Source organism: Protopterus annectens, chromosome 3.part0, assembly GCF_019279795.1.
Source record: "Protopterus annectens isolate FY-2018-M chromosome 3.part0, PAN1.0, whole genome shotgun sequence".
Taxonomy (NCBI): Eukaryota; Metazoa; Chordata; order Ceratodontiformes; family Protopteridae; genus Protopterus; species Protopterus annectens.
This window is the reverse complement of record NC_056731.1, coordinates 1,097,789,324-1,097,816,726: the sequence shown is the minus strand read 5'-3', so window position 1 is coordinate 1,097,816,726 and position 27,403 is coordinate 1,097,789,324. Positions and strand designations below refer to the sequence as shown.

The following is a 27,403-nucleotide window of genomic DNA, read 5'->3' as shown; positions in this document are numbered from 1 at the left end:
CAATGGCAACAGTCAGATAAGCTCTGAGTTAAAGCACAATGGCACTAAATATACACAACCAACTGATATTGCCAATATCCTTGCAGATAGGTTCACTGCTAACTTTAACCCCCCCCCACACACACACACCCTAAAGGGCCCATCTCTATTCCGGAAGAATGCAGAGTTCCTGTCATCACGGCTACACAGATAAAAACCACACTCTCCAAAACCAAGAACACAGCATCCATGGGACCGGACAACATCCTATGCTGCGTTCTACATGAATTGCAGAATGAACTGGCTCCCCACCTAAGTACCATGTTCAATCATAGCCTCACCTGTACTTTGTCCCCACTGAATGGCGCACAGCAAAGGTTATCCCACTCCACAAAGGGGGAGCCATCATGGACCCCGGGAACTACCGCCTCATTTGCCTAACGAGCCTGGTCTGCAAGGCCATGGAACATATTCTCATGGATCTTATACACAAAGACATTGGTCATCCACAAGCTCTGGACCCCACCCCTTTCGGGTTTGTAAAGGCAGATCATGTCTCCTAAACTTGATAGAAGCAGTCACCAATGCCGTTGACAAGGGTAAGGTGGTTTACACAGCCTATCTAGATCTCGCCAAGGCTTTTGACACCATCCTCCACTTTGGAATTATAGATAAACTTACTGAACTAGGTATAAATCCTAATGTCACAAGATGGGTTGTGCCAGCTGGCTCACTGACAGAACCCACACTATAAAAGTTGCAGACTCCAAGTCCGACTTCAGACCATTGACAAGTGAAGTACCACAGGGTTCACTCCTAGGTCCTCTCCTTTTTATCTACTTTTCTGAAGTAAAGGCTAACACAGAAGGTCTTTGGGTTATGAATTTCGCAGATGACTGCAAACTAGGAGCCATAATAGACACCCATTGATGTGGACATCATACAAAAGTGCCTCACGGAGACAGATGCCTGGTGTCAAAGCCATGGCCTCAAGCTCAATACCAAAAATTGCATTGTCAACCCCTTTGGTAAAAACTCTGTTCCTATGAGCTACCACATAGGTGGTCATTTACTTAACACAAAAAGTGTGATAAGAGACCTTGGGACACAGGTAGACAGTAGTCTCTCCTTTGATAATCACATCACCACAGTAGTCAGGAAATACTTATACGTGGCACACCTCATCAAAAAAGGATGTTCATCGTGTTTCACTGTTGCAATCATTACACTTTGGGTTATCCTGCTGGCAGGCTACCCGCAGTCGGCCTGAATTCCAAAGTCCTGGTCCGGCGTCTGTTGCTGTCGCCTCTTCCCTGACGTCAGTGCGCCAGAGGTATATAAGATGCAGCCTATGCCATTTTCTTCAGTATTTCTTGCCGCGCGGTGCCCGAAGCAACAGCAGTTCGCAAGTGCCGGTCGGCCGACTCCTGAGATTTTTCGAAATTGAATTTCAGAACCGAAGGCTTCAATGAAGTTAAGTACCCCGTTGGGGAAACTTTTTCTTGCTCCAGACCAATGTCAGTAAAAGTTAACAATTATATTTCTTGTGGGAAGCAAATACCTCATAAAGATTTTCATTCTTACTGTATTCCTTGCCTAGGCCCTGACCACAACATTGCTAGTTGTCTGTTTTGTGCTAGATTCAACCAGCGCACTATTAAGCGTCGGTTTGATTTTGCTTTACATTACTTTTGCCGAAGGTTTAACTACATAATGCCGTCGGAACAACCGACGACCGGAATTCATAAAAAACGCAGACACAAAGAAAAGGACAGGCGTCGGAGGTCCAAAACTGACGACGAAACCTCTTCTAGGCCAGTCGCCGGTTCTCAGTGAGGCGCTTTCGCAGTCCCTGACACCCGCTACCTTAGAGCCACAGGCTCCCTCCGACTCCCACGTTGACAACTAGGCCTCTGGAAACTCAAGGTTTTGGGTCTACGGAAACTATTCCCTCAGATGGGTCTGGAGCCGGTGAGCAGGCATCGGCTTCTGAGGGTGTTTAAAGACCTACACAGCTTACTATCAAGTCCATTTCAGCAGCCAAGGCAAAGTCTAAAACACCATTAAAGACAAGAAACAAGTACAGCATTCTCCTGGACAGTCATCCATGCCAAAGAAACAGATGCTTAAAATGGCCGAGGACCTAATTACTTTGATCAGGGGTTCCCATCCCCCTCCTGATAAAATGCCTAGGCAAGACACTGACTATGACTCCTCTGACCATGTTTCTGTTTCCTCTGATTCCTCTTCAGAACAGGGATATTCTCTTCCTCCTTATGAGGACTCTGACGCTGAAGAATCTATCCCTTCAGCCTCTCCTCCTGAGGATTACTCTCTTGGGGAAACCTTGCACACCATGAGGGAGCATTTCCATTGGGAGAGCCAGGATTATTCAGAATCCAAGAAAAGGCTCAGATACTTTATTTTACTGCCTCAGCTCAGACCCCTTGCTATCCTCCCCTGTACTAGATAGTGTTGATGTTTTTTCTGAATCCAGTTTGTCTCCTGATACTTTACCCCCTTCACCAGTCAAGCCAGATATAGGTACTACAGGGTCCCAGACTCTCATAAATTTCTTTATAAAAACCCTGCTGCTGACCCAGAAACAATTTCTCAGGGTCCCAAAGGGATCAAGGTTCCACTGCAAAAAAACCCTGTTTCATCTGGTAGGGATTATAGAGCACTGGACGGATGGGGGGGGGGGGGAGTTTACACTTCTGCTACTTTAGCTTTAAGGGCTTTAAACTGCCAGTTTCACATGCTTAAATATCAACAATACCTAATGTCTTTGCTAAAACAGAAAATGCTTGCAAGCTCAGAATGTCCTGACAATAAGGAAATGCATGATTTATTGCATGCAGCTGAATAAGTGGGAAAGCACACTTTGCACTGTGGTTTTGATTCATTAGAGGCTTCTTGCAGAGCCGCAGTTACAGGTTCTGTCATTCAAAGGCATGCTTTGTTAAAAGAACAAAGTTTACCTGATCATGTTAAAGCAAAATTATTGGATGCTCCATTACAGCATGGTACGTTGTTTGGTGTTAAGGCAGAAGAGGTGTTAAAGAAAATGGAGGATAAAGCAAAATCAATGCAGACAGTAAAGGATTTCTTACAGGTTCAGCCACCTAGATTTAGCAGGAACTGGCCTAAAAATTGGCCCTTTCCAGTGTCAGACAGGCCACAAAGAGGCAGATACAGACGCCCAAGAGGCAGATCTCAGCCCCAAGGCTCATACAGACCTAAACAGTGGGGTGCTTCAACCCCCAAAGGCTGAGAGGACAAATCACAACCTTATAGGAAACAGTCCCAGTGACTTCCCTCTACAAATGCCAAGCACTTACCATTTGGCAGCACCCTTAGGGGGAAAACTAGCACTTTTCTCACAAAATTGGCACATGATCACCCAGGACAAATGGGTACTGAATATTGTTTCTCAGGGTTAAAGGTTCCACTTCCACACCCTAACAAGGTCAAAAGGTATGCCAGACCTGCCGCAAAATCAATGGGCAGAGGCACAAAAACAATGGACATGAGAGCTATTCAAAAAGTGCCACAGCAAGAACAGGGGCAAAGTTTTTACTCGAGACTTTTCTTGGTACCCAGAAAGGACAAAGCCTGGAGACCGTTACTAGACCTGTCAATTCCAAATACTTTCCTGGATGTTCCAAAATTCAAAATATTGACACTGCAGCAACTTCTACCCATGCTGGGCAAGAAGGCTTGGGTAGTTACTTTGGACCTCAAAGAGGCATACCTGCATGTCCCAATCAGTTCATCTTAGATACCTCAGATTCATAGCTGGCTCAATGCATTACCAATTCTCTGCACTGCACTTTGGCTTCTCTACTGCGCCCAGGGTCTTCATAAAATGCCTGGCACCAGTAATTGCATTTTGCAGACAAAAAGGAATTCAAATATACCCCTACTTTGACGACTGCCTTATTCAAGCAGAGAGCAAGGACTAAAGCATCTGGCGTTTGTAAAAAGATTACTAATTTGCCTAGGGTACACAGTAAATGAAAAGAAATCAAAACTAGTGCCCTCTCAAGAGATAGTATTCCTGGGTGCAAGCTTAAATACAACTGCCCAGATGGCTTATCTCACGCCAGACAAGCAAAGGCAACTGACTCATTACTTTCAAATGATGGCAACAAAGACCCAGCTACCTGCAAGAAAAATTCTGCAGGCTTTGGGCTTCATGGCATCCTGCATCCTGCTAATTCCATATGCGAGACTGCATATGAGGAATCTACAGTGGTATCTAAAATGTGTTTGAACTCAACATTGCCACAGCCTGGAAACCATCTCTCTTATTCCCTGCCTGCAACAGGAGTTTCGATGGTGGGCACTGGTCTGTCACCACAACAAGGGACAGCCTTTCACTTTACCCACAGCCAGGCAGACACTAACAGATGTATCGGATTATGCCTGGGGGGCACACATGGCAGGAAAATGTTTTCAGAGCACGTGGCCCGCGGACCAAATGCATCTTCACATCAATCTAAAAGAGATGCTAGCTGTACAGAATGCCCTGACAGCCTTCAAGGATCTACTACACCCAGGACAACTATTACTAAAGACGGACAATACTACAGTTTATGTGGAACATAAACAAGCAAAGGTGCACACATTCCTACCCCCTCTGCAGGCAAGCCATGACTTGGTGGAACACAGCACTGACTTATCAAGTACATCTACAGGCACAATTCCTGCCAGGAAAGAAAAATACTCTGCAGACGAACTAAGCAGAAACCTCATGGACCCTCACGAGTGGAAACTAAATCCACAGGTCTTCAGCATGATAACAAGGAAATGGGGATGCCCAGACATAGATCTTTTTGCCTCCCCTCACAACTGCCAACTATAGAGATTCTGCACAAGGACTTATCACTCACAAGCATGGAAAGTGGATGCTCTATCATTCAGCTGGAAAACCCTAACGGTCTACACCTTTCCACCACTGCCTCTCCTTCCCAAGGTGCTCCTAAAAGTCAGACAAGAGAAGACAAAAATGATTCTGATTGCCCCAGACTGGCCGCGCCAGCACTGGTACCCAATCCTAAAGAGCTTGTCTCAAGGCCCAGACTTTACCTCAAATTCCTCATCTTCTGACTCAACAAAACAATCAGATCCTACACAGCCAACTCAGAACCTTAAATCTGGCTGCATGGCAGATAATATAGCCACTCAGAAAACACCTCTCTCTAAAGCTGTTATGGATGTCATTTTGGAAGCCAGGAGGTCCAGCACCAGGAAATCTTATGCAGAAAAATGGAAGAGATTCTATGCTTGGAACCAGGCACAAGGACTTGAACCACTTGTTCCAAATATTCCTCAGATTTTATAATATCTAACTGAGATGCTGGACAAAGGCCTATCCTTCTCATCAATTAAGATCCATGCCTCTGCCATTTCAGCTCATTACAATACTGAACCTCCTATTTTCTCTCATCCACTGCTAAGACAGTACCTCAGAGGGGCAAAAAACATAAGACCCCCAAGGAGAGCACCGATACCTACATGGGACCTCAACTTTGTCTTAGAAATGCTCACGCTGCCTCATTTTGAGCCAGCCAATGCAGCTGATATAAAATTCTTATCATGGAAAACTGCTCTGCTCCTAGCAATAACTTCAGCAAGAAGAGTCTCAGAGTTACAGGCATTAATGGCAGTGGGATCTTTTATCATTTTTCATCTGGACAGGGTTTCTTTAAGGACAAACCCAACATTTATGACAAAGGTAGTATCCACTGTGGCTCTTAACCAAACCATTCATTTGCCAACATTTTATCCAAATCCCCAGAAGAAAGGGGAAAGACTTCTGTACTCTTTGGACAACAGACAGTTTCAAAAAACTACAGCTTTACTCCATCGCCTACTCGGGGGTTATCTCTGCCTAACATACAAAGCTGTGTCAAACCCAGAGCTGTTGGACATGCTCCACTTAAAGAAATCGCAATCCCTCAGAGCTAGACGCTCTAGGGACCTTAACCTTGTCACCACAATAAACAGAACAAGCTGGAGGGATAGATTCCTGACCCAGAGACTTCCCATACTCTGGAACAGGCTACCTATCTATGTCAAACAGAGCTCCTCATTAGCACTCTTCAAAAAAATCTTGATGAGTGGATGGGAAATGGGAAATTCACCCCGGGGATCACTTCTGTGGCTCTGCTCGACAGGGGCACAGGAAAATAATTTTCTTGGGTGGCGAAAGACAGGGTACATTTTTTGGCTAGGCTTGTATGGGCCCTAGGGCCGATAGCCTAGTACCCACCTATGAACCTATACACAGGCAGCTATGCTTCTACTTAGACAAAACAAAAGCCTTCAGAAAAACTGAGCAACTGTTTGTAGCGTATGCTGCACAAGGAAAAGCAATCTCAAAGCAGACTATTTCAAAATGGATAGGACACTGTATTTATTTCTGCTATGCACAGCATGCCAAGTCAGTGCCTAATAATATTAGACCACATTCTGTCAGGGCAGCAGCCACTTCAGCAGCCTTTCTCAGAGGAGCACCAAGCAAGGAATTTTTGGGGGCTGCAACTTGGAGTTCAGTGCACACTTTTACCAACCATTATCACTTACCTCTTTACTCTAAATCCAAAGCAATCTTTGGCACTGCAGTTCTGCAGGGCCTCATAGCCATTCCTAATCATATTTAGGCCTAGCCGCCCAACCTCAGCTTTGGGATTCAACCCAAGTGTAATGACTGCAACAGTGAAACACGATGAACATAGTACAGTTGTGTACCTACCATAAATGTAGATGTTCGAGTGTATTCACTGTTGCAGTCCAGGATGTTCATTGTGTTACCCTGCTGCAGTCATCACACTTGGGTTATCCTGCTGTCAGGCGGTCCCGCAGTCTGCCTGAGTTCCAAAGTCCTTGGTCCAGCGTCGGTTGCTGTCGCTTCTTCCCTGACGTCAGTGCTCCAGGGGTATATAAGAGGCATGCAATGCCATTTTCTTCAGTCTTTCTTGCCGCGCGGTGCCCGAAACAGAAGCAGTTCGCAAGTGCCGGTCGGCCGACACCTGAGATTTTCTAATCGAATTTCAGTCTGAAGTCTTCAATAAAGCTAAGTACCTCTTTGGGGAACCTTTTCTTGCCTCAGTCCGATGTCAGAAAAAGTTAATTGCATTTCCTGTGGGAAGCAAATACCTCATATGGACTTCCATTCTTATTGTATTCCTTGCCTAGGCCCAGACCACGACGTCAGCTGCAATGTGTTGTCGGTTTTGTGCTAGGTTTAATAAACTAACTATCAAACGCCGTTTTGACTTCGCACGACATTACTTTGGTAAGAAATTTAATTATATCATGCCGTCGGAGCAGCCGACGACCAGCATGCATAAAAAACACAAGGATAAGGACAGGCAGCCTAGGACCAAGCCAGACTCCGAGGCCTCTACTGGGGCTGTCGCTGGTTCTCCGGTTTTCAGTGAGGCGCCTACGCAGCCCCTGACGACTGCAGAATTGGAACCCCAGACAGCTGCGGATTCTCAAGCGGAGTGTACTAGGCCGTCGCAGCCATCTTCATTAGGCCCTTCCGACACCGGAGCAGAAGGAGATCCCGGTGCAGTAGAAACACCTTCGGGTGCAGAAGGTGTCTTCAGACTGACTACACTCACCATTAAATCTTATGCTAAGCTTAAAACTCCATTAAAACCAAAAAAGACTGTACATCAGTCTCCAGTTCAAGGCCCCATGCCTAAGAAATGGATGCTTAAGATGGCTGAAGATTTGATTACCCTTATCAGGGGTTCCCATCCCCTTCCAGATAAAAGACCAAGACAAGAGGAGGATTATGCTTCCTCTGACCAGGTTTCATTTTCCTCAGATTCTTCTGAGGAACAGGATTACGCTTTTCTCCCTTATGAAGACTCTGATGCTGAAGACTATTCCGTCAGCATCTCCCCCTGAAAACTACTCCTTTGGGGAAACTTTACATACCATGAGGGAACATTTCCACTGGGAAGGCCAGGACTACTCTGATTCTAAGAAAAGGATCCGAGAGTTCCTTTTAGTACCCCAGCACAGACCACTTGCTATCCCTCCAGTTTTAGACATTGTGGATGATGTTTACTTGGAGTCTAGTCTAAATCCAGACTGTCTACCTCCTGTTCCAGCCAAACCAGACAGATACTACAGAGTACCTGACTCGCACAAATTCCTTTATAAAAGCTCTGTGGCTGACCCAGAAACAATTTCCCAGGGTCCCAAAGGGGCTAAAGCTTCTATGGCTAAAAATCCTGTGCCCTCTGAAAGAAGATATACACCTCAGCTACTCCGGCTATGAGAGCATTAAATTGCCAGTTTCACATGCTGAAATATCAGCAATTCCTAATGTCTCAATTAAAACAAAAAAATTGAGCACACATTTCTGAACAGTCTGAATTCAAGGAAATGCAGGTTCTGTTGCATGCAGCTGAACAGGTGGGAAACATACTTTACAATGTGGATTTGATTCATTGGAAGCTTCCTGTAGAGCAGCTGTTACTGGGTCTGTCATACGTAGGCATGCTTGGTTAAAAGAACAAACCCTACCTGATCATGTTAAAGCAAAATTATTGGATGCACCTTTACAGCAGGATGTATTATTTGGTGTCAAAGCAGAAGAGGTTTTAAAGAAAATGGAGGATAAGTCAAAGTCTATGCAGACGGTCAAGGATTTTTTACAGGTACAACCCCCTCGTTTCAGCAGAAATTGGCCAACAAAAAACTGGTCCTTTCCAGCTGCTGACATATCACAGAGGGGCAAATACAGATGCCCAAGGGGCAGAGGTCAGTCACAAGGCCCTTACAAACCTCGCAAATGGGGTACTGGTACCCAGAAAGGAGGAGAAGACAGGCCCCAAGCTAGCAGAAGACAAACACAATGACTTATCCCTCAAACTACCAAGCAAATCTCTCTTGGCAGCTCCCTTGGGAGGAAAATTAGCACTTTTTGCAGACAACTGGCACATCATCACAAAAGACAAATGGGTCCTAAACATTGTCTCACAAGGATACAGATTCCACTTTCATACCTTGCCAAGGATAAAAGGAATGCCAAACCTGCCACCAAATCAATGGGCAGAGGCACAAAAACAAATTACAGCTCTCCTGGACATGAGAGCCATTCAACAGGTACCTACACAGGAGCAAGGACAAGGATTTTACTCAAGACTCTTTCTAGTCCGAAGAAAGGACAAAGCATGGAGACCCATTCTGGATCTTTCAATTCTGAACACCTATCTGCAAGTACCAAAATTCAAGATGCTAACACTACAGCAGCTTCTTCCCATGCTGGCAAGAAGGCGTGGCTAGTAACATTGGACCTCAAGGAGGCATACCTGCATGTCCATATCAGACAAAATTGCAGAAGATACCTCCGCTTCATTGCAGGTTCAACCCATTATCAATTCTCTGCACTACCCTTTGGCTTATCTACTGCGCCCAGGGTCTTCATAAAATGCCTGGCACCAGTAATTGCATACTGCAGACAAAGAGGAATTCAAATATACCCATACCTGGATGACTGCCTTATTAAAGCAGAAAGCAAGGACATTCTTTTAAAGCATCTGGCATTTGTCACACACCTTCTAAGTTGCCTAGGGTACACAGTAAACGAAAAGAAATCAAAACTAGTGCCCTCACAAAACATAATATTCCTGTGTGCCGGCTTGAATACAACGGCCCAGATGGCTTATCTCACGCCAGACAAGCAACAGCTGACTCAAATACTTCAAAATATTGGCAACAAAGACCCAACTCCCTGCAAGAAAAATTCTGCAGGCCTTGGGATTCATGGCATCTTGCGTACTACTAATACCATTTGCAAAACTGCGTATGAGGAAATTACAATGGTACCTGAAAAGCGTATGGACTCAGCACAACCACAACTTGGAAACACTGATACCACTCATTCCCTGCCTTCAACAGGAGTTTCTATGGTGGACACAGGCATGTTACCTCAACAAGGGTCAGCCTTTCACCTTGCCCACAGCCAGGCAAACTATGACAACAGATGCATCGGACTATGCCTGGGGAGCACACATGGCAGGACAGTGCATTCAGGGCAAATGGACTACAGATCAAAGACATCTGCATATCAATCAAAAAGAAATGCTAGCAGTACAGAATGCCCTAACAGCTTTCAAGGACCTCTTACACCCAGGACAACTAATAATAAAGACGGACAATACCACAGTAATGTGGTACATAAACAAGCAAGGGGGCACACATTCCTACCTTCTATGCAGGCAAGCAATGACCTTGTGGAACACAGGACTGTCTTGCTAAGTTCAACTACAAGCACAATTCCTGCCAGGAAAGAAAAACACATTGGCAGACGACCTAAGCAGAAACATCATGGATCCTCACGAGTGGAAACTAGATCCACAAGTATTTGCAATGATAATTTAAAAATGGGGACGCCCAGACATAGATCTGTTTGCCAACCCCCAAAACTACCAACTTCAAAAATTTTTCACAAGGGCATTCCACCCACAAGCTTGGAAAGTGGACGCCCTCTCATTCAGTTGGAAAACATTAACAGTGTATGCCTTTCCTCCACTGCCTCTTCTAGCAAATGTACTGCTGAAAGTCAGGTTAGAGAGGCCACAATTGATACTCATTGCACCGGACTGGCCACTCCAGCACTGGTATCCAATTCTAAGGAACATGGCCCATGGCCCGTCATGGATTTTACCACAAATTTCTCACCTACTCATCCAGCGAGGCAATCAGATTCTACACTGCCAGCTCAAGACTTTAAACCTGGCTTCATAGCAAATTACCTAAACAACCAGCCAACACCTCTACGCAAAGCTGTTATGGATGTCATTCTGGAGGCCAGGAGGCCTAGCACCAGGAAAACCTATTCAGACAAATGGAAAAGATTTTGTGCCTGGAACCAGGCATATTTAACTGAGATGTTGCGCAAAGGACTTTCCTTTTCATCTGTAAGATCCACGCCTCAGCAATTTCAGCTCATTACAACACGGATCCTCCTTTATTTTCACATCCACTCCTAAGACAGTACCTCAGAGGGGCTAAGAGCATAAGACCGCCCAGGAGAGCACCAACACCTACTTGGGATCTCAACTTTGTTCTGGACAAGCTTACACTGCCGCCCTTTGAACCAGCTTTTTCAGCTGATTTAAAATTTCTTTCATGGAAAACTGTCCTGCTACTAGCATTAACTTCAGTTAGAAGAGTCTCAGAGCTACAGGCCCTAATGGCAGTGGAGCCTTTCCTCATTTTTCATCAAGACAGAGTCTCTCTACGAACTAACCCTTCCTTTATGCCAAAGGTGGTATCCAGTGTGGCCCTAAACCAAACCATTCATTTGCCCACCTTTTTTCCAAATCCCCAGAAAAAGGAGAAAGACTCCTGCGCTCTTTGGACATGCACAGGCAATTACGTTACTACTTGGATAAAACTAAGGCTTTCAGAAAATCTGACCAGCTCTTTGTAGCCTATGCTGCAGGATCACAAGGAAAAGCTATCTCAAAACAGACCATTTCAAAATGGATAGGACATTGCATACGGTTCTGCTACACGCATCATGGGAAACCAGTGCCTGCTAACATTAGGTCCCACTCCACCAGGGCTACAGCTACATCAGCAGCCTTTCTCAGTGGGGTGCCAACCAAGGATATTCTGGAAGCTGCAACTTGGAGTCCAGTGCACACCTTCACCAAACACTATCACTTACCTCTATATTCTAAGACTAGAGCTGGTTTTGCCACTGCAGTTTTGCAGGGCCTACTAGGTTCTTCTAACCCTGTTTAACTCCACCACCCATCCTTAGCTTTGGGCTTCAACCCAAGTGTGATGACTGCAGCAGGGTAACACGATGAACATAGTACAGTTTTGTACCTACCATAAATGTAGATGTTAGAGTGTTCACCCTGCTGCAGTCCAGGTTACCCTCCCTCCATCCCCTCTAAACTAGCTGGACTTATCTATACCTTTCTATCCTGTACAACCTCTGTGGTGTATTTGCTTCTGCCTGAAGGTATTGTTTTATTTTTATATGTAAATTTTTATATAGCAGTATATATATATATTGCCTACCTAATGGGGGCACCTGACATCTGGGGCAGGAAAAACTGAAGAAAATGGCGTATGATGCTTCTTATATACCCCTGGCGCACTGACATCAGGGAAGAAGCGACAGCAACCAACGCTGGACCAAGACTTTGAAACTCAGGCCGCCTGACGGCAGGATAACCCAAGTGTGATGACTGCAGCAGGGTGAACTCTCGAACATCTACATTTATGGTGGGTACAAAACTGTACTTTACCTACCCTCCATCCCCCTTTCTTTGCTGGGACTTAGCTATACTTCTCTATCCTATACAACCTGTGGTGTATTTGCTTGTAGATGAAGATATTGTTTTATTTTACTGTATGTTTTTATAAGCAGTATGTATTGCCTACCTTCTTGGGGGCACCTGACATCTTGGGCAAGAAAAACTGAAGAAAATGGCGTTTGCTGCATCTTATTTACCCCTGGCGCACTGACGTCGGGAAAGAAGCGACAGCAATCAACGCCGGACCTGGACTTTGGAATTCAGGCCGACTGCGGGTAGCCTGCCAGCAGGATAACCCAAGTGTAATGACTGCAACAGTGAATACACTCTAACATCTACATTTATGGTAGGTACACAACTGTACTTTTCTCATCCAGGAAAAAAAGAGGTCATTGTTCCCCTCTACTCGTCACTCATTAGACCCATTATAGACTGCAAACCTCTTTTGGTTTGTACCTCACAAGACATCTACAACAACTGGAAAGGCCGCAGAAATACCTCACAAAGAGGATTACCGGCCTCAAACAGATGCCCTATGCAGATCGTCTCAGAAAACTCCAGCTTTGCTCCGTCGCATATCGCTTACTCAGAGACGATCTCTGCCTAACATACAAAATTGTGTCAAACCCAGAACTGTTGGACATGCTCCACTTACCGAAATCCCAATCCCTCCGAGCTACACGCTCTAGGGACCTAAACCTTGTCACTGCAATAAACAGAACATGCTGGAGGGATAGATTCCTGACCCATAGACTTCCCATACTCTGGAACAAACTTCCTATCTATATCAAGCAAAGCTCCTCATTAGCACTCTTCAAGAAAAATCTTGATAATTGGATGGGAAATAGGAAATTCATGCCGGGAATCACCTCTGTGGCTCTGCTTGACAGGGCACAGGAAAATAATTTTCTTGGTTGGCAAAAGCCAGGGTACCGTTTAGCTAGGCTTATATAGGCCCTAGGGCCAATAGCCTAGTACCTACCTGTGTGTGTGTGTGTGTGTGTGTGTGTGTGTGTGTGTGTGTGTGTGTGTGTGTGTGTGTGTGTGTGTATATGTGTATATATGTATATATATATATATATATATATATATATATATATATATATATATATATATATATATATATGTATATATATATATATATATATATATATATATATGTGTGTGTGTGTATATATGTGTGTATATATATATATATATATGTGTGTGTGTGTGTGTATATGTATGTATGTATATATATGTATATATATGTATATATATATATATATATATATATATATGTGTATATATGTATATATATGTATATATATGTATATATATATGTGTGTGTGTGTGTGTGTGTGTGTGTGTATGTATATATATATATATATATATATATATATATATATATATATATATATATAAAATGTATGTATATATAGGTGTGTATTAAGTTGAGTTGCATTTATTAAATGTATATGTTTAACATTCTAAATGTATGTATGTTTAATATTTTAAATCTTATGTGGGCCAATGGAAAATGGGTTGTGACTTTATAATTGGGACAGGATGTGTTGTCAAACAGATTCTGATAACGTTTCCTATTCTGGATACAAAAGTACTCAGTCTTGGTTTGTTGGAATTGTAAATTCAAATGGTGTGTAATTCAAAACACATTAGTTTCAACTATTTTGTGTTACTTGTGTTTTCATATATATATATATATATAGATATATATATATATATATATATATATATATATATATATATAGATGTGTGTGTGTGTGTGTGTAGATATAAATAAATATATATATATATATATATATATATATATATATATATATATATATATATATATATATATATATATATATATATATATGTATATGATCTGCTTCTTTTCTTTCAGCTTTTCCCGGTTAGGGGTCTCCACAGCGGATCACCTGTTTCCATTTCTTTCTGTCCGCTGCATCTTGCTCTGTCACACCCAACCACCTGCATGTCCTCTAGCCACGTCCATAAACCTTATCTTAAGCCTTCCTCTTTTTCTCTTTCCTGGCACCTTCATCCTTAGCATCCTTTTCCCAGTATACCCAGCATCCCTCCTCAGCACATGTCCAAACCAACGCAATCTCACCTCTCTGGCTTTGTCTCCAAACTGTCCAACCTGGGCTGATCCTCTGACATACTTATTCCTAATCCTGTGTATCCTCGTCACACCCAGTACAAATCTTAACATCTTTAACTCTGCCACATCCAGCCCTGACTCCTGACTTTTTGTCAATGCCACTGTCTCCACCCCATATAACATAGCTGGTCTCACTACCCTTTTGTAGACCTTCCCTTTCACTCTTACTGGTGCTTGTGTGTCACAAATCACTCCTGATGCTCTTTTCCAACCACGCCACCCTGCCTGTACTCTCTTCTTCACCTCTCTTCCACACTCGCCATTACTCTGAACTGTTGATCCCAAGTATTTACACTCATCAACCTTCGCTAACTCTACTCCCTGCATCCTCACCATTCACACACACATATATTCCGTCTTAGTCTGGCTGACCTTCATTCTTCTCCTCTCTAGAGCATATCTCCACCTCTCCAGGGTCTCCTCAACCAGTTCACTACTCTCACTACATATCACAGTGTCATCTGCAAACGTCATAGTCCACGGGGACTGCTGTCTGATCTTGTCTGTCTGATCTTGACTGTCAAGCTGTCCACCAGTGCAAATAAGAATGGGCTCAGAGCTGACCCTTGATGTAATCCCACCTCCACCTTAAATGCATCTGTCACTCCTACTGCAGATCTCACCTCTGTCACAGTACCCTTTTACATATCCTGTACCACTTTTACATACTTCTGCCACTCCCGACTTCCTCATACAATACCACAACTCCTCTCTAGGCACCCTGTCATATGCTTTCTCTAAGTCCACAAAGACACAATGCAAATCCTTCTGACCTTCTCTGTACTTCTCCATCAACACTCTCAGAGCAAACATTGCATCTGTAGTGCTCTTTCCTGGCATGAAACCATACTGCTGATCACTAATCACCACCTCCCTTCTTAACCTAGCTTCCACTAGTCTTTCCCATTATTTCATGCTGTGACTGATCAGTTTTATCCCTCTGTAGTTACTACAGCTCTGCGCATCACCCTTATTCTTTAAAAATCGGTACCAAAACACTTTTTATCCACTCCTCGGGCATCCTCTCACTTTCCAAGATTTCATTAAACAATCTGGTTAAAAATTCCAGTGCCATTTCTCCTAAACACTTCCAAGCTTCTACAGATATGTCATCTGGACCAACAGCTTTTCCATTCTTCATCCTCTTCATAGCTATCCTTACTTCTGCCTTGCTAATCCATTGCACTTCCTGATTCACTATCCCCACATCATCCAGCCTTCTCTCTCTCATTCTCTTCATTCATCAGCTTCTCAAAGTACTCCCATCTGTTCAACACATTCTCCTCGCTAGTGAGTACGTTTCCTTCATTATCCTTTATCACCCTTACCTGCTGCACATCTTTTCTAGCTCTGTCCCTCTGTCTAGAGACAGTCGGTACAGGTCCTTTTCTCCTTCCTTAGTGTCCAACCTTTCGTACAACTCTCTATATACGCCTTATCCTTAGCCTTTGCCACCTCTCTGTTTAGCATGCACCTCATCTCCTTATACTCCTGTCTACTTTCTTCATCTCTCTGACAATCCCACTTCTTCACCAACCTCTTTCTCCGTATACTCTCCTGTACTTCCTCATTCCACCACCAGATCTCCTTGTCCTTCTTTCTCTGTCCAGATGTCACACCAAGCACCTTTCTAGCAGTCGCCTTTACTAGCTCTGCTGCAGTTACCCAGCTATTCGGTAACACTTGACTGCCAACCAGTGGCTGTCTTAACTCTTCCCTGAACTCCAACTCACAATCACCCTTTTTCAATTTCCACCATTTCATCCTTTGTGCTTCCCTCTCACTCCTCCTTCTCTTCCTTATCACCAGTGTCATTCTACAGACCACCATTCTATGCTGCCTAACTACACTTTCCCCCGTCACCACTTTACAGTCTCCAATCTCCTTCAAACTGGCCCTCCTGCATAGGATAATCCACTTGTGTGCATCTCCTTCCACTGTTGTATCTCACCCTATGCTCCTCCCTCTTGTTAAAATACGTATTCACCACAGCCTTGTTGATCCTTTTTGCAAAATCCACTATCATCTGACCGTCTGCATTCCTTTCCTTAGCACCATACCTACCCATCACTTCCTCAACCCTCTGTTCCCTTCGCCAACATGCCCATTGAAATCTGCTTTTATCACCACTCTCTCACCCTTGGGTACAGTCATCACCACTTCATCCAACCCACTCCAAAATTTTCTTTCTCATCCATCGCACACCCAACTTGCGGAGCATATGCACTAACAACCTTCATCATTACACCATCAGTTTCCAGCTTCATAAACATCACTCTGACACTCTTTTCACCTCCAAAACACTCTTGTTATACCGTTTCTTCAGGATAACCCCTACCCCATTTCTCCTCCCATCCACACCATGATAGAACAAACCCACCTCCAATACACCTGGCTTTACTTCCCTTACACGTGGTCTCTTGTACACACAATATATCAACCTTCCTTCTGTCCATCATATCAGCTAGCTGTCTCCCTATACCAGTCATGCTGTCAACATTCAAAGTTCCTACCTCACTACCACACTCCTGTATTTGGACTTAATGTACTGTTTTGGCTCCTTCCCTTCAGAATTGCCTTTATTGCTGCTGTGTGTTTCCAGCTGGAGGTGGTGTTGAGGTTCTTGGTTTCTCATTTCCCTCAGCATTTTCCGTTTTTTTGGTTAGTGGCATCACTTTTGGGATTTGATCACTCCTCCTCCTAGTTTGCTCCTTGCTGGCCATTATTTTGTTTTGTTTCATGATTGTTTCTCAACACCATTGTCATAGAGGAGGAGGTGTTAGAAAAAAAATGTGTATGCTAGGTGGGGGTGGGGGTGTGTTAAAAAAGTTTCTGCTTTGGGTGTGAAATATGGTAGGTATGCCACTGTTTTGTTTTTATTGTTTGGAGGTTCATCTGCAATTGAGATTCTATTTGGATTGAACCAAAAACTTAATCTAAACAGCTTTTTATTTTCTTTAAAACCTGTTTTTGCAGGCCAGTATCTAATATGATCCTATCCAGATGCCTTTCCAATTGTATCTCATTTACATACTCCTTGAAAAGAATTTCTTTACCTTTAAGCCTAAAGCTCATTCCACTAGAACGGTTGCTTTTTCAATTGCCTTTTTCCCCAGGCTTCTTTTGATGACGTTTGTGCGGCAGCTAGTTGGTCTAACACTCATACTTTTGTGTTCCATTACAAATTGGATATCCAGTCCAGGTCTGGAGCTTCCTTTGGTACAACCATTTTGCAGGATGTTTTCTCCTAGGACCATCCTTGGATTGTTACTCACTGCGGACTCTGCACATGTTGAGATGGAAGAAAAAGACAACATCGGATATGAAAGTTATGGACTGAGTATAACTGTACATCTGTGTTGTCTTCTGTTTTTTCTCAACCATCTCTCCCTCCATGCTTTCTTCAGTTTTTTCACGGTTTGTTTCACGGTTTGTTTCTCTTGGCTGGCTGTGCATATTATCTTGAAGCTATATTGGAGCAGGCTGTCCTTTCTCTATGACCTTTGAAAATATTTTTCCTCTTTTTTTCTGTGTTCCGGGTGTAATGAGGGGGCAAACTGTATCTGAAGATAGAGAGGGCAGGGAGTTATAGATAATAGTCTGAGCTCCAGGACTGAAGATTATGAAGGTAGCGGTATTGGATCCAATAACCCACAGCTTAAGAAGTACTTAAGAAGACATCGCTGATGTATCGTTACTGTATGTCCATAACTTGTTTTATTTTCACATTTTACATCTTTTGTGCACATTATTACATCTGTCTGAGTCCACTAGTTGGATACATTTGATTTTATAAAGCCTTTGCAGCTCTTTTCAGCCTTAATTGTGACCAGTTCAACAGAATGATGTCTTTTTGTTCCATCTACCTCATTCTCCTGTTCTTCACTAGAGCTGTTTCTTGCACTGCTACATTGTTATACCTCATCTTAACTGCTTCATGTTGTGTAGTTCTGAACATCTACCATGGAGAAAAAATTATTTCACTATTTTTAGTGTTAAATTTCTGGTGCTATTTACATCTGCTTCTGAGCTGTACCACATCCTGTTAAAAGCTGACTCCCTTTCGTTCAAATACCATAGTGTGCTTTTAGTAGACATTTTATTGTTTGTGTCTTTCGGCTTTTCCCGGTTAGGGGTCGCCACAGTGGAACTCCAGTCTGCTAATGATTTGCAGTACATTTTTATGTGCTGGCTTGCCGGGCCTACCGCACAACCTGCTAGCCTCAGAGTGCATTAAAATTCCCATATTAGCTTTCTTCTCAGTGGCCTATGTATAAGCAGCCAGACAGCAGCTGTTTTAATGATTTGGAGCAGTTCTTGTCCCTTCCTAGCTGGCAGCAGATACAGATGGACTAAAAATCAAACTATCTAGGTTTACAGTGTTTCATCTAAAAAAAAAAAAAAAAAAAAAAAAAACGGAATAAGATACAAGTCAGACTCTCTAAAAAATTATTTTTGATGAAGCTATTTAAAAACTCCAAGTGCTCTCAAAATAAATCGAAGAAAGGATTGATGACCAAATGGAAGGGTTGAAAAGACCAACTTGTCAAATGTTGAATACAGGAATCTGTAATCGAAAGGGGCACAGACTTGGAAAAATAAAAAAATCCTTAAGTATTATATGGCTGAATTCTTTTATTCTTTTTGTAAGTCCTGCTGTATTTTTTCTGTGTATGTTTTGATATTATGATGTAACTTCTTTGTTAATACATCATGGTAAAACAAAGCTTGCAGTTTTTTTCACAAAACTAAGTATTTACTTTTTTTCAGAAGCTGCCATATTTATGGTGGGGATCAAGCTGCTGAACACAGGAGGTTGCTTCCTCCTGCAAAAATAAATTGAAGCCATGCATATTTGAAGTTAATTATTTAATGCCTGTCTGTCATTTATTTAAGCATTATCACAGATCTCTTCAGTTATTTTTGCTTCTTATACTTTTATTAATAGACTTGATACTGTTCACTGCAGTTGTTCTATTGGGAGTTATGCATGTCAAAATGCAAATACAGCAGTGTTGTATTAATGCATTCCGTATTTGTATATATCATGAACAAGACAAACTTCTGGGCATATCAGTTTTGGGATGAGTGTCTTTTTTTGGTTATCTGTTGTATTGCGCATAGCTTCTGTAAAATTATTATACTGATTTTAAGGTTAACTGGACTGTTTATTGCTAATGGTTTCTCTATGCTGCTGCATTTTATTTTATTTTATTCGCATAGCTTCTGTAAAATTATTATACTGATTTTAAGGTTAACTGGACTGTTTATTGCTAATGGTTTCTCTATGCTGCTGCATTTTATTTTATTTTATTTATTTATTTATTTTACATTGGTTTACCGGGATAGTCCGACTGGATACATGTCCATTTTCAGCGGAGGCCCGGGGAGAAAAGCTCCACATAGTCATACTTACTTAGATGAAAAACATTCAAGGAATCTTGTCTTTTTGTAGTCTGTGTGTAACAAGTATTGTTGATGAAGTGTGAGAGAATGTGCAACTAATAGAAACCCATCAGAGCTGACTACCGTAATGCTATTGAAAATGCATTAAATTAATTTATAGCCTTGAGTGATACTAATATGCTTTCCTTATAATGCGTGGCATTTGTTTTAAGGAGGCTGCTGTTTAAATTTCTGTGGCGTTGGGTATTTAGTTTCTCTCTGTCTTTAGGCAGTCTTTCTCAGTAATGTTTCTCATTGATTTAAACGGCTACAGTTTCCTGATTTATTACACTGATGTATTTTTGTTTTTAAAGGTGCAATGTCATTCTCTGGTGGACGTGGTCATCCACGTGGTAGAGGTGGTTCAGGACCGCGAAATTCAGGAGGACCACGAACTTCAGCAGGACCACGAACTTCAGCAGCAGGAGGACCACGAACTTCAGCAGCAAGTTTCCGGCCACATAATTTAAGACCACTTCAACCTCAGCAGACAACACAGTATCACTATGAACAGCAGCCTTCTGCACCCCCTCCAACTTACTCTGCCCCACCAGTTACCAGCTACTTACCACCTAGACCCGAATATACTCCTTACCCTCCTCAGGTGCCGCCGCTGCCACCACCACCACCTCCACCACCTACAGTGCAAGCTCCAGTTACACAGGTACCCCCAAGACCACCATTCATTGCTCCACCAGTGAGACCAGGGTTTCCTGGACCCCCTTGTTTTCCTCCTGCTCCTCCGACATTACCTAGCCCAAATGTTCCTGCTGTACCTTTAGCTCCTGCTGCTCCACAGCCTACATTTCCTTACATGGTGCCTCCACCACCACTGCCCCCACCGCCTCCTGTTGTGCCACAACAGATGAACTATCAGCCACCATTTTCTGTAAGTTATGTACCACAGTCATTTGTTCAACCTCAGTTTAGCAGCGGATACCAACAGAAGACCAGCTCTTTTCAAAATGATCACCAGTATAGGCACACAAATCATTATCAACCTGATAAGTCACCAGATGAACGGAGATCGCCAGACCGAAATAAGCACTATGATGATCGCCGACATCGAGGGTATAGTGAAAGTAGTGGCGGCAGGCATAGCGATCGTCACAGGTCAGACAGCCATGGGGACCGTGGAGACAGAAGAGACAGAGTACGGAGTCCAGATCGGTGGAGGCAAGAAAGCAGTCGTCACAGATCTGATTATGATCGAGGAAGGTCACCTCCTCCTCCTCCCCGGCACAGAAGTCGTGAGCGTAGCAGGAGCAGGTAGGGCATTAGCTCATCAGATTTATGCAAGCAGTGATTGTTGGAATGGACTTAAAAAGTATTGATGTAAAAAAGATAATGAACACATAGAGGTATAGTGCTTGAAAGTTAATAAATTTCGATATGATTGTAATATTCAGAAGATGACTGAATTCTGTATATACCACTAAACTTAAGACTTGTTTGATGATGATTGTCTTTTCTCCTATTTAGGTTGCTTCTTATTTATGCGCTTGTTTGGTCTATATATTTTTCAGTTTATTTTTTCTTTTGCTATGCTACATGTTCCCTCCCCTACACATACACTGCATTTTTGTGACTTTTTAGTAAGATTTAAGTCCCTACAGAAAATCATTATGAAAGGGTCTTAATGATTAAGAGTTCTCCCTGCTTGAATTCCTTACCCCATATAAAGTAAAGTGTTATCAGAATTTTGAGTGCATTTATTCATACATACAGGGTTCTTTCACTGGATTATTTGCAGTTGCCTGTTGTAACAGATTACTGATTTGCCTGTAGTAGCCACCAACACACAAGTATTGATTTATAGATTCATGTTTGCATAGTAGGATTTTTCCTTTAAAGTGATAGGCCACTGTTCTGAAATGCACCTTAGCACTACAGCATGCAGTACGTAGTACTTTCCCCAACCAGGAAACATTTTTGTCATTTCCTTTATGTAAAATTAATTTCTCCTTGCACTGACATCAAACAAAGAACTTTAACCTCGGTAACATAGGCTTAGGATAAGTGTTTGTCTATAGACTTTAATCAGCTCACCACTGAGCATGTGCAAAAATGCCCCCTTAAAGTCTATGGACGTAGCTCAACTTGCGTTGTGGTAATGTTGCAAGTGGAGAAGCTAATTTTTTTTCGGCCGTGATTTAATAAAAAGTTTGTGATGCTTTTTATTTAATAAAAAAAAAAAAAAAGCCCAACAAAGTTAGGAAGAGTAAGAAGGAAAATAATTGCTGCACTTGATTCATCAAATGCTGCAGTGTATATAGAAATATTCATCAAATGCTGCAGTGTATATAGAAATATTCATCAAATGCTGCAGTGTATATAGAAATACTATCATCTCAGCGAGTTACATGGCCTATTTATTCCCATTTTGGGAAGAAATGTCTCTTTCTCATTCATTCTGATGGGGCTGTCAACCAGGTAGCTATCAGAGCTTATGGTTTTATGCATATTTCCCCATTCCACCCACATCTGTGGTATCCAAGAGGAAGCCATGTAGTTGGCTTGTGGTGTAACTGTCTGATGTTCTTTGTGTTTCACTGTTGCAGTCATCACCCGTGGGTTATCCCTGCTGTGGTAGCCCTCAGCCAGCCAGAATACCAGAGTCACTGTTTTTCTGCGTCTGCTGCTGTCGCCTGTAGTCTGACATCAAGTCGTCAGTGCTATAAAGTAAGGCAGCCGACGCCATTACATCAGTTTTTCATGCCATGGAGCCCGTAGCAGAAGCAGTTAGCAAATATACTGGTCAGTCGCTTCCAGAGTTTGAATTACAGCTGAAAATGTCTAAAGCTAAGTACCCCATTGGGGATCCTTTTTTCTTGCCCTAACCGATGTCCGAAAAAGTTAACAGTTGTCCCGCCTGTGGACTTCCATTCATACTGCGTCACTTGTTTAGACCCAGACCACGGCATCCCCTGTTGCCTGTTCTGTGCCCTCTTTAACACGAGAACCATTCGCCGTAGAGCTCTTATTGTAGACTGGTATTTTTGTCTTAAGTCTTCGCATTCTGAAATGGTGTCTGTCTGCCAGCATTCCGTGGACATTCTGAATAAACACAGAGATAAAGATAGAGGCAGACCATACAAGGCTAAGCCCTCCAACGACTTGACCGCTATGCAGGTCTGCAGTTCTCCGGAATTCATTGAGGCGCTTTTGCAGCCCCTGATGCCTGATTCGATATCTACCCAGGCCTCTACCGAGACCCTTTCAGAGTCTGGTCTGCCGCAGAAATCTTCATCTTCCGAGTCTCTGGCTATCTCTGCATTGGTTGGGTCCGGAGCCGCAACACAAGCTTCGGCTTTCCGAGTAGGCCTCTCGCACTACAGAATCTAGACTAAAAACAACGTCTTCTCATTCGACTACCATTTCTCTCAGACTGATGGATACTCTTAGGCCTAGAAGCCAGGCCACCCCTAGAAAATCTGCCTCTAGCCACCATCTTGCTCCTGCTCCACCACCCCAAGCACAAATGCTTAAAATGGCGGAGGATCTCATCTCCCTTATCAGGGGTAGTCAGGCCACAACTTCTAAAAGGAAAAGACACCCTTCTCCTGAAGTTATGACAGAACAGGATTCCGCATAATCTTATTATTCAGATTTTGAAGAGGAACAACAACCTCTTGACTGCTTATGAGTACTCAGATGTCGAGGAATCCATTCCTTTTGCCTCCCCACCAAAAGACCTTTCCTTTGGGGAAACCCTTCACACCCTCAGGGAACTTTTCCAGTGGGAATCGCAGGATTTCCCCCAGTCTAAGAAAAGACTAAGAGTTTCTGGACCTGTCCCAGCACAGACACCTGGCCTTCCCTCCATTTTAGAAGAGGTGGATGATGTTTTCCTTGAATCCAGCTTAGCCTCTGACGCCCTCCCACCTGCTCCCAGTAAACCTGACAGGTATTACAGAGTACCGGATTCTCACAAATACCTGTACAGAATTCCTGCTGCAGACCCAGAGGTCATTACACAGTGACCTAAAGGAGCTAAGACTAGTGCTGCCAAGAATCCTATTCCTTCTGACGAGGATTCCAGAGCTCTGGACAGATGGGGAAAAAAGTATACACCTCTGCAACCTTTGCTATCAGAACACTCAGTTCCATATTTTAAAATATCAACAGCACACTTTGGAGCTATTAAAACAAGATTTCAACCTTTACTGACTGTGCCAATTCGAAATAGTTAGCAGAAGTGGCCAAACACTCATAAAACTGTGGATATGACGCCCTAGAAGCCTCAAGCAGGGCAGCAGTGTCATCATCTGTTTTTAGAAGACATGTATGGTTGAAGAAACTCTCCCTGATCATGTCAAGTCTTATTGATGCACCCCTGGATAAGGACCACTTGTTTGGAGTAAAAGCAGAATAGGTGTTTCAAAAGATGGTAGACAAAGCAAAATCTATGCAAACAGTTAAAGATTTATTTTGGATTCAACCTCCAAGGTTCAGCAGAAACTTTCCCTCTAAGCACTGGTCCTTCCCTGCACGTAGCAGACAGGGCCAGGGTAAGCCCTGCAGGGGCAGACCACCCAGGCCCCTATCCCAGAGGCAGCAGAGAACCAAACAGTTGACCACTTCTGCCCCAAAGGCAGGGAGTTTTAAGCCACCCTTCTATGGCAAAAACTCTCAATGACTCCCTCTCCCCTCTCTGTCCTCGTTTCACTCACCAAACGCTAGAAGGAAGGCTCTCCCTCTGCAAAGAATATTGGCTGTCTGTAACAAAAGGACCAATGGGTCTTAAAGATAATTTTTCAGAGATACAAATTTTCTTTAAACAAACTCCCACTTCCAAGAGGGTACACAGACTTGCCACCAAATCAGTGTGCAGAGGCATTGAAACGGGTCCAAACTCTTGTATCCCAGGGGGGCAGTAGAACCTGTACCCTCAGATGAAACAGGCAAATGCTTTTTTTCCAGACTATTCCTTGTTCCCAGAAAAGAGGGCACTTAGCACATTGAACACCTCCCTGGTGGTCCCCAAATTCAAAATGCTAACTTTGCAGCAGCTGCTGCCTATGCTGACAAAAAAATGCCTGGCTAGTGACCCTAGATCTAAAAGATGCCTACCTCCACATCCCCATAAGGGAACCCTGCAAGAAATTCCTGTGCTTCATGGCAGGCTTACAACACTTTCAGTTCTCTGCGCTATTTTTTGGTTTATCTACTGCTCCCATGGTATTCTCCAAATGCTTTGCCCCGGCCATAGCATTTTGCAGACAGAGAAATATACATATTTACCCTTATATGGACGACTGCCTCATTCAGGCAGGGTGCAAAGAAAAGCTGCTCCAGGACCTTCTCTTTGTCAAAATCCTCCTAACTTCCCTAGGGTTCACCATCAACGAGAAGAAATCGAAGCAAACTCCTTCCAGGAGGATCATTTTCTTGGGAGCACTGCTGGACACCGCATCCAAAATGGCCTTCCTGTCCCCAGAAAAGCAGAACTTCCTGGCTCTCTACTTTACCCAGCTGGCTACCAGAAGTCACCTCACTGCGAAGAATTTCCTGCAAGCCTTGGGGTACATGGCATCTTGTATCCTTCTAATTCCCCTGGCCAGGCTTCACATGAGGAAGCTTCAGTGGTATCTAACGAACCTTTGGTGTCAGCACTCTGTCTCTAGAGATCTCTCTCCCTCTGATCCCCTATATAGGGGCCAAGTTTCTCTGGTGGGCAGGGGCCTATGCCAAGAACAAGAGTCTTCCCTTCATCCTCCACCCTTCCCGGCAGACCATCACCACTGACGCCTTAGACATTGCTTGGGGCACTCACCTAGCAGGCAGGTGCACCCAAGGTCTTTGGGATGCCCAACACCTTCCCTTACACATCAATCAGAAGGAAATGATGGCAGTACAAAAGGCTCTGACATCCTTCAAACTCCGTTTCAGGCCAGGGGTTCTCCTTTTCAGAACAGACACCACCACAGTAATGTGGTACATCAACAAACAGGGAGGGACCCAGTCTTACCCTCTATGTAGGTTAGCCATGAACCTCTGGCTGACAGCCTCCTCCATGGGATTACACCTAATTGCCCAATACCTGCCAGGGAACACCACCACCCTGGCAGACCACCTAAGCAGAAACTTACTGGACCCCCACGAATGTCAGCTCCACGCGAAAATCTTTTTGCAAGTCCTTCAGGAGTGGGGAACTCCAGAGGTGGAGCTCTTTGCTTCGAACCTCAACCACCGGTATCGCCACCTAGTGTGGAAAGTTGATGCCTTGACCTTCCCCTGGAACCCCCTCTTTGTGTAAGCATTCCCTCGTCTGCCTCTTATTCCCAAGGTACTGATCAAGATAAAGGAGGAGAAACCAAAGGCCATCCTTATTGTTCCAGATTGGCCAAGACAGCATTGGTACCCCTTACTGTGCAGCCTGACATTACAGCCTCCCAGGCAGCTTCCCCTGATCTCAGACCTCTTGACCCAGGTGAGGGGAGGGTGCTGCACCCAGATTTACAGAGACTCAAACTGTCAGTATGGCTAATACCTTTAAAGAAAACAGGGGGACCTTGTTAAGCAGATGGGTCCTAGACATTATCACAGAAGCCAGAAGGCCCAGCACCAGAAAATCTTATGCAGGGAAACAGAAAATATTCCGCTCCTGGAGCCAGTCCAGAGGAGGCAGTACCTCACAACCCGCCATCCCTCTTATCATGGACTACCTAGCTGAGTTACTCAGTAGTGGCCTCTCCTTCTCTTCCATTAAAATCCATGCCTCAGCCATTTCAGGTCATTTCGATACAGACCAGCCCCTTTTCTCACATCCTTTGATTAAACAGTTCCTCAGAGGGGCTTCTAATATCAGACCTTCCAGAAGGCCACCCACACCAGCCTGGGACCTGAATTATGGTTTAGAAAAACTAACCTTACCACCATTCGAACCCGCTGCTTAAGTAGAATTGAGATTCCTCTCCTAGAAGACTGCTTTCCTACTAGCTATCGCCTCAGGCAGAAGGGTGTCAGAACTTCAGGCACTCATGGCTGTCGAGCTCTTCATCATTTTCCATGCAGACAGTGTCTCCCTGAGGGCTAACCCCTCCTTTATGCCCAAGATGGTATCTGATGTGACCCTCAGCCAGGCCATACATGTGCCCACCTTCTTTCCTAACCCTCAAAACAAGGGGAAAGAATTTGGCAGTCACTAGACATGCACAGACAGATCAGATACTACCTGGACCGTACTAAACCCTTCAGAAAAACAGAAGAGCTTCTTGTCAGCTTTGCCCCAGGGTCAGAGGGGAAGCCCATTTCCAAGCAAGCAATTTCCAAATGGATATCAGTCTGTATCCATTTCTGCAACAAACTACATTGAAAACCACCCCCTAAGTCCATTCGTACCCATTCCACTAGGGCAGCCTCCACTTCCACAGCATTCCTCAGAGGAGTTCTCACGAGGGACATCTTGGAACCTGCCACCTGGACTTCTGTCCATTCCTTTACAAAGCATTTCCAGCTACCTTTCTTCTCTATGGCTAGGGCAGGGTTTGCCTCTGCAGTTCTG

At 43.7% G+C, this 27,403-nt stretch overlaps 1 protein-coding gene across 5 annotated transcripts in view; it reads left to right on the top strand.

Annotated features, from left to right (window-relative positions):
* Positions 1-27,403, top strand: part of DROSHA (drosha ribonuclease III) — a 3,547,421-nt gene that overhangs the window by 58,847 nt on the left and 3,461,171 nt on the right. For all 5 annotated transcript variants that reach the window (XM_044065333.1, XM_044065331.1, XM_044065329.1 and 2 more), the window contains exon 3: positions 20,211-21,165. In XM_044065333.1, coding sequence (XP_043921268.1) covers positions 20,211-21,165 — 955 coding nt within the window. The remainder of the gene's footprint in view (positions 1-20,210; positions 21,166-27,403) is intronic.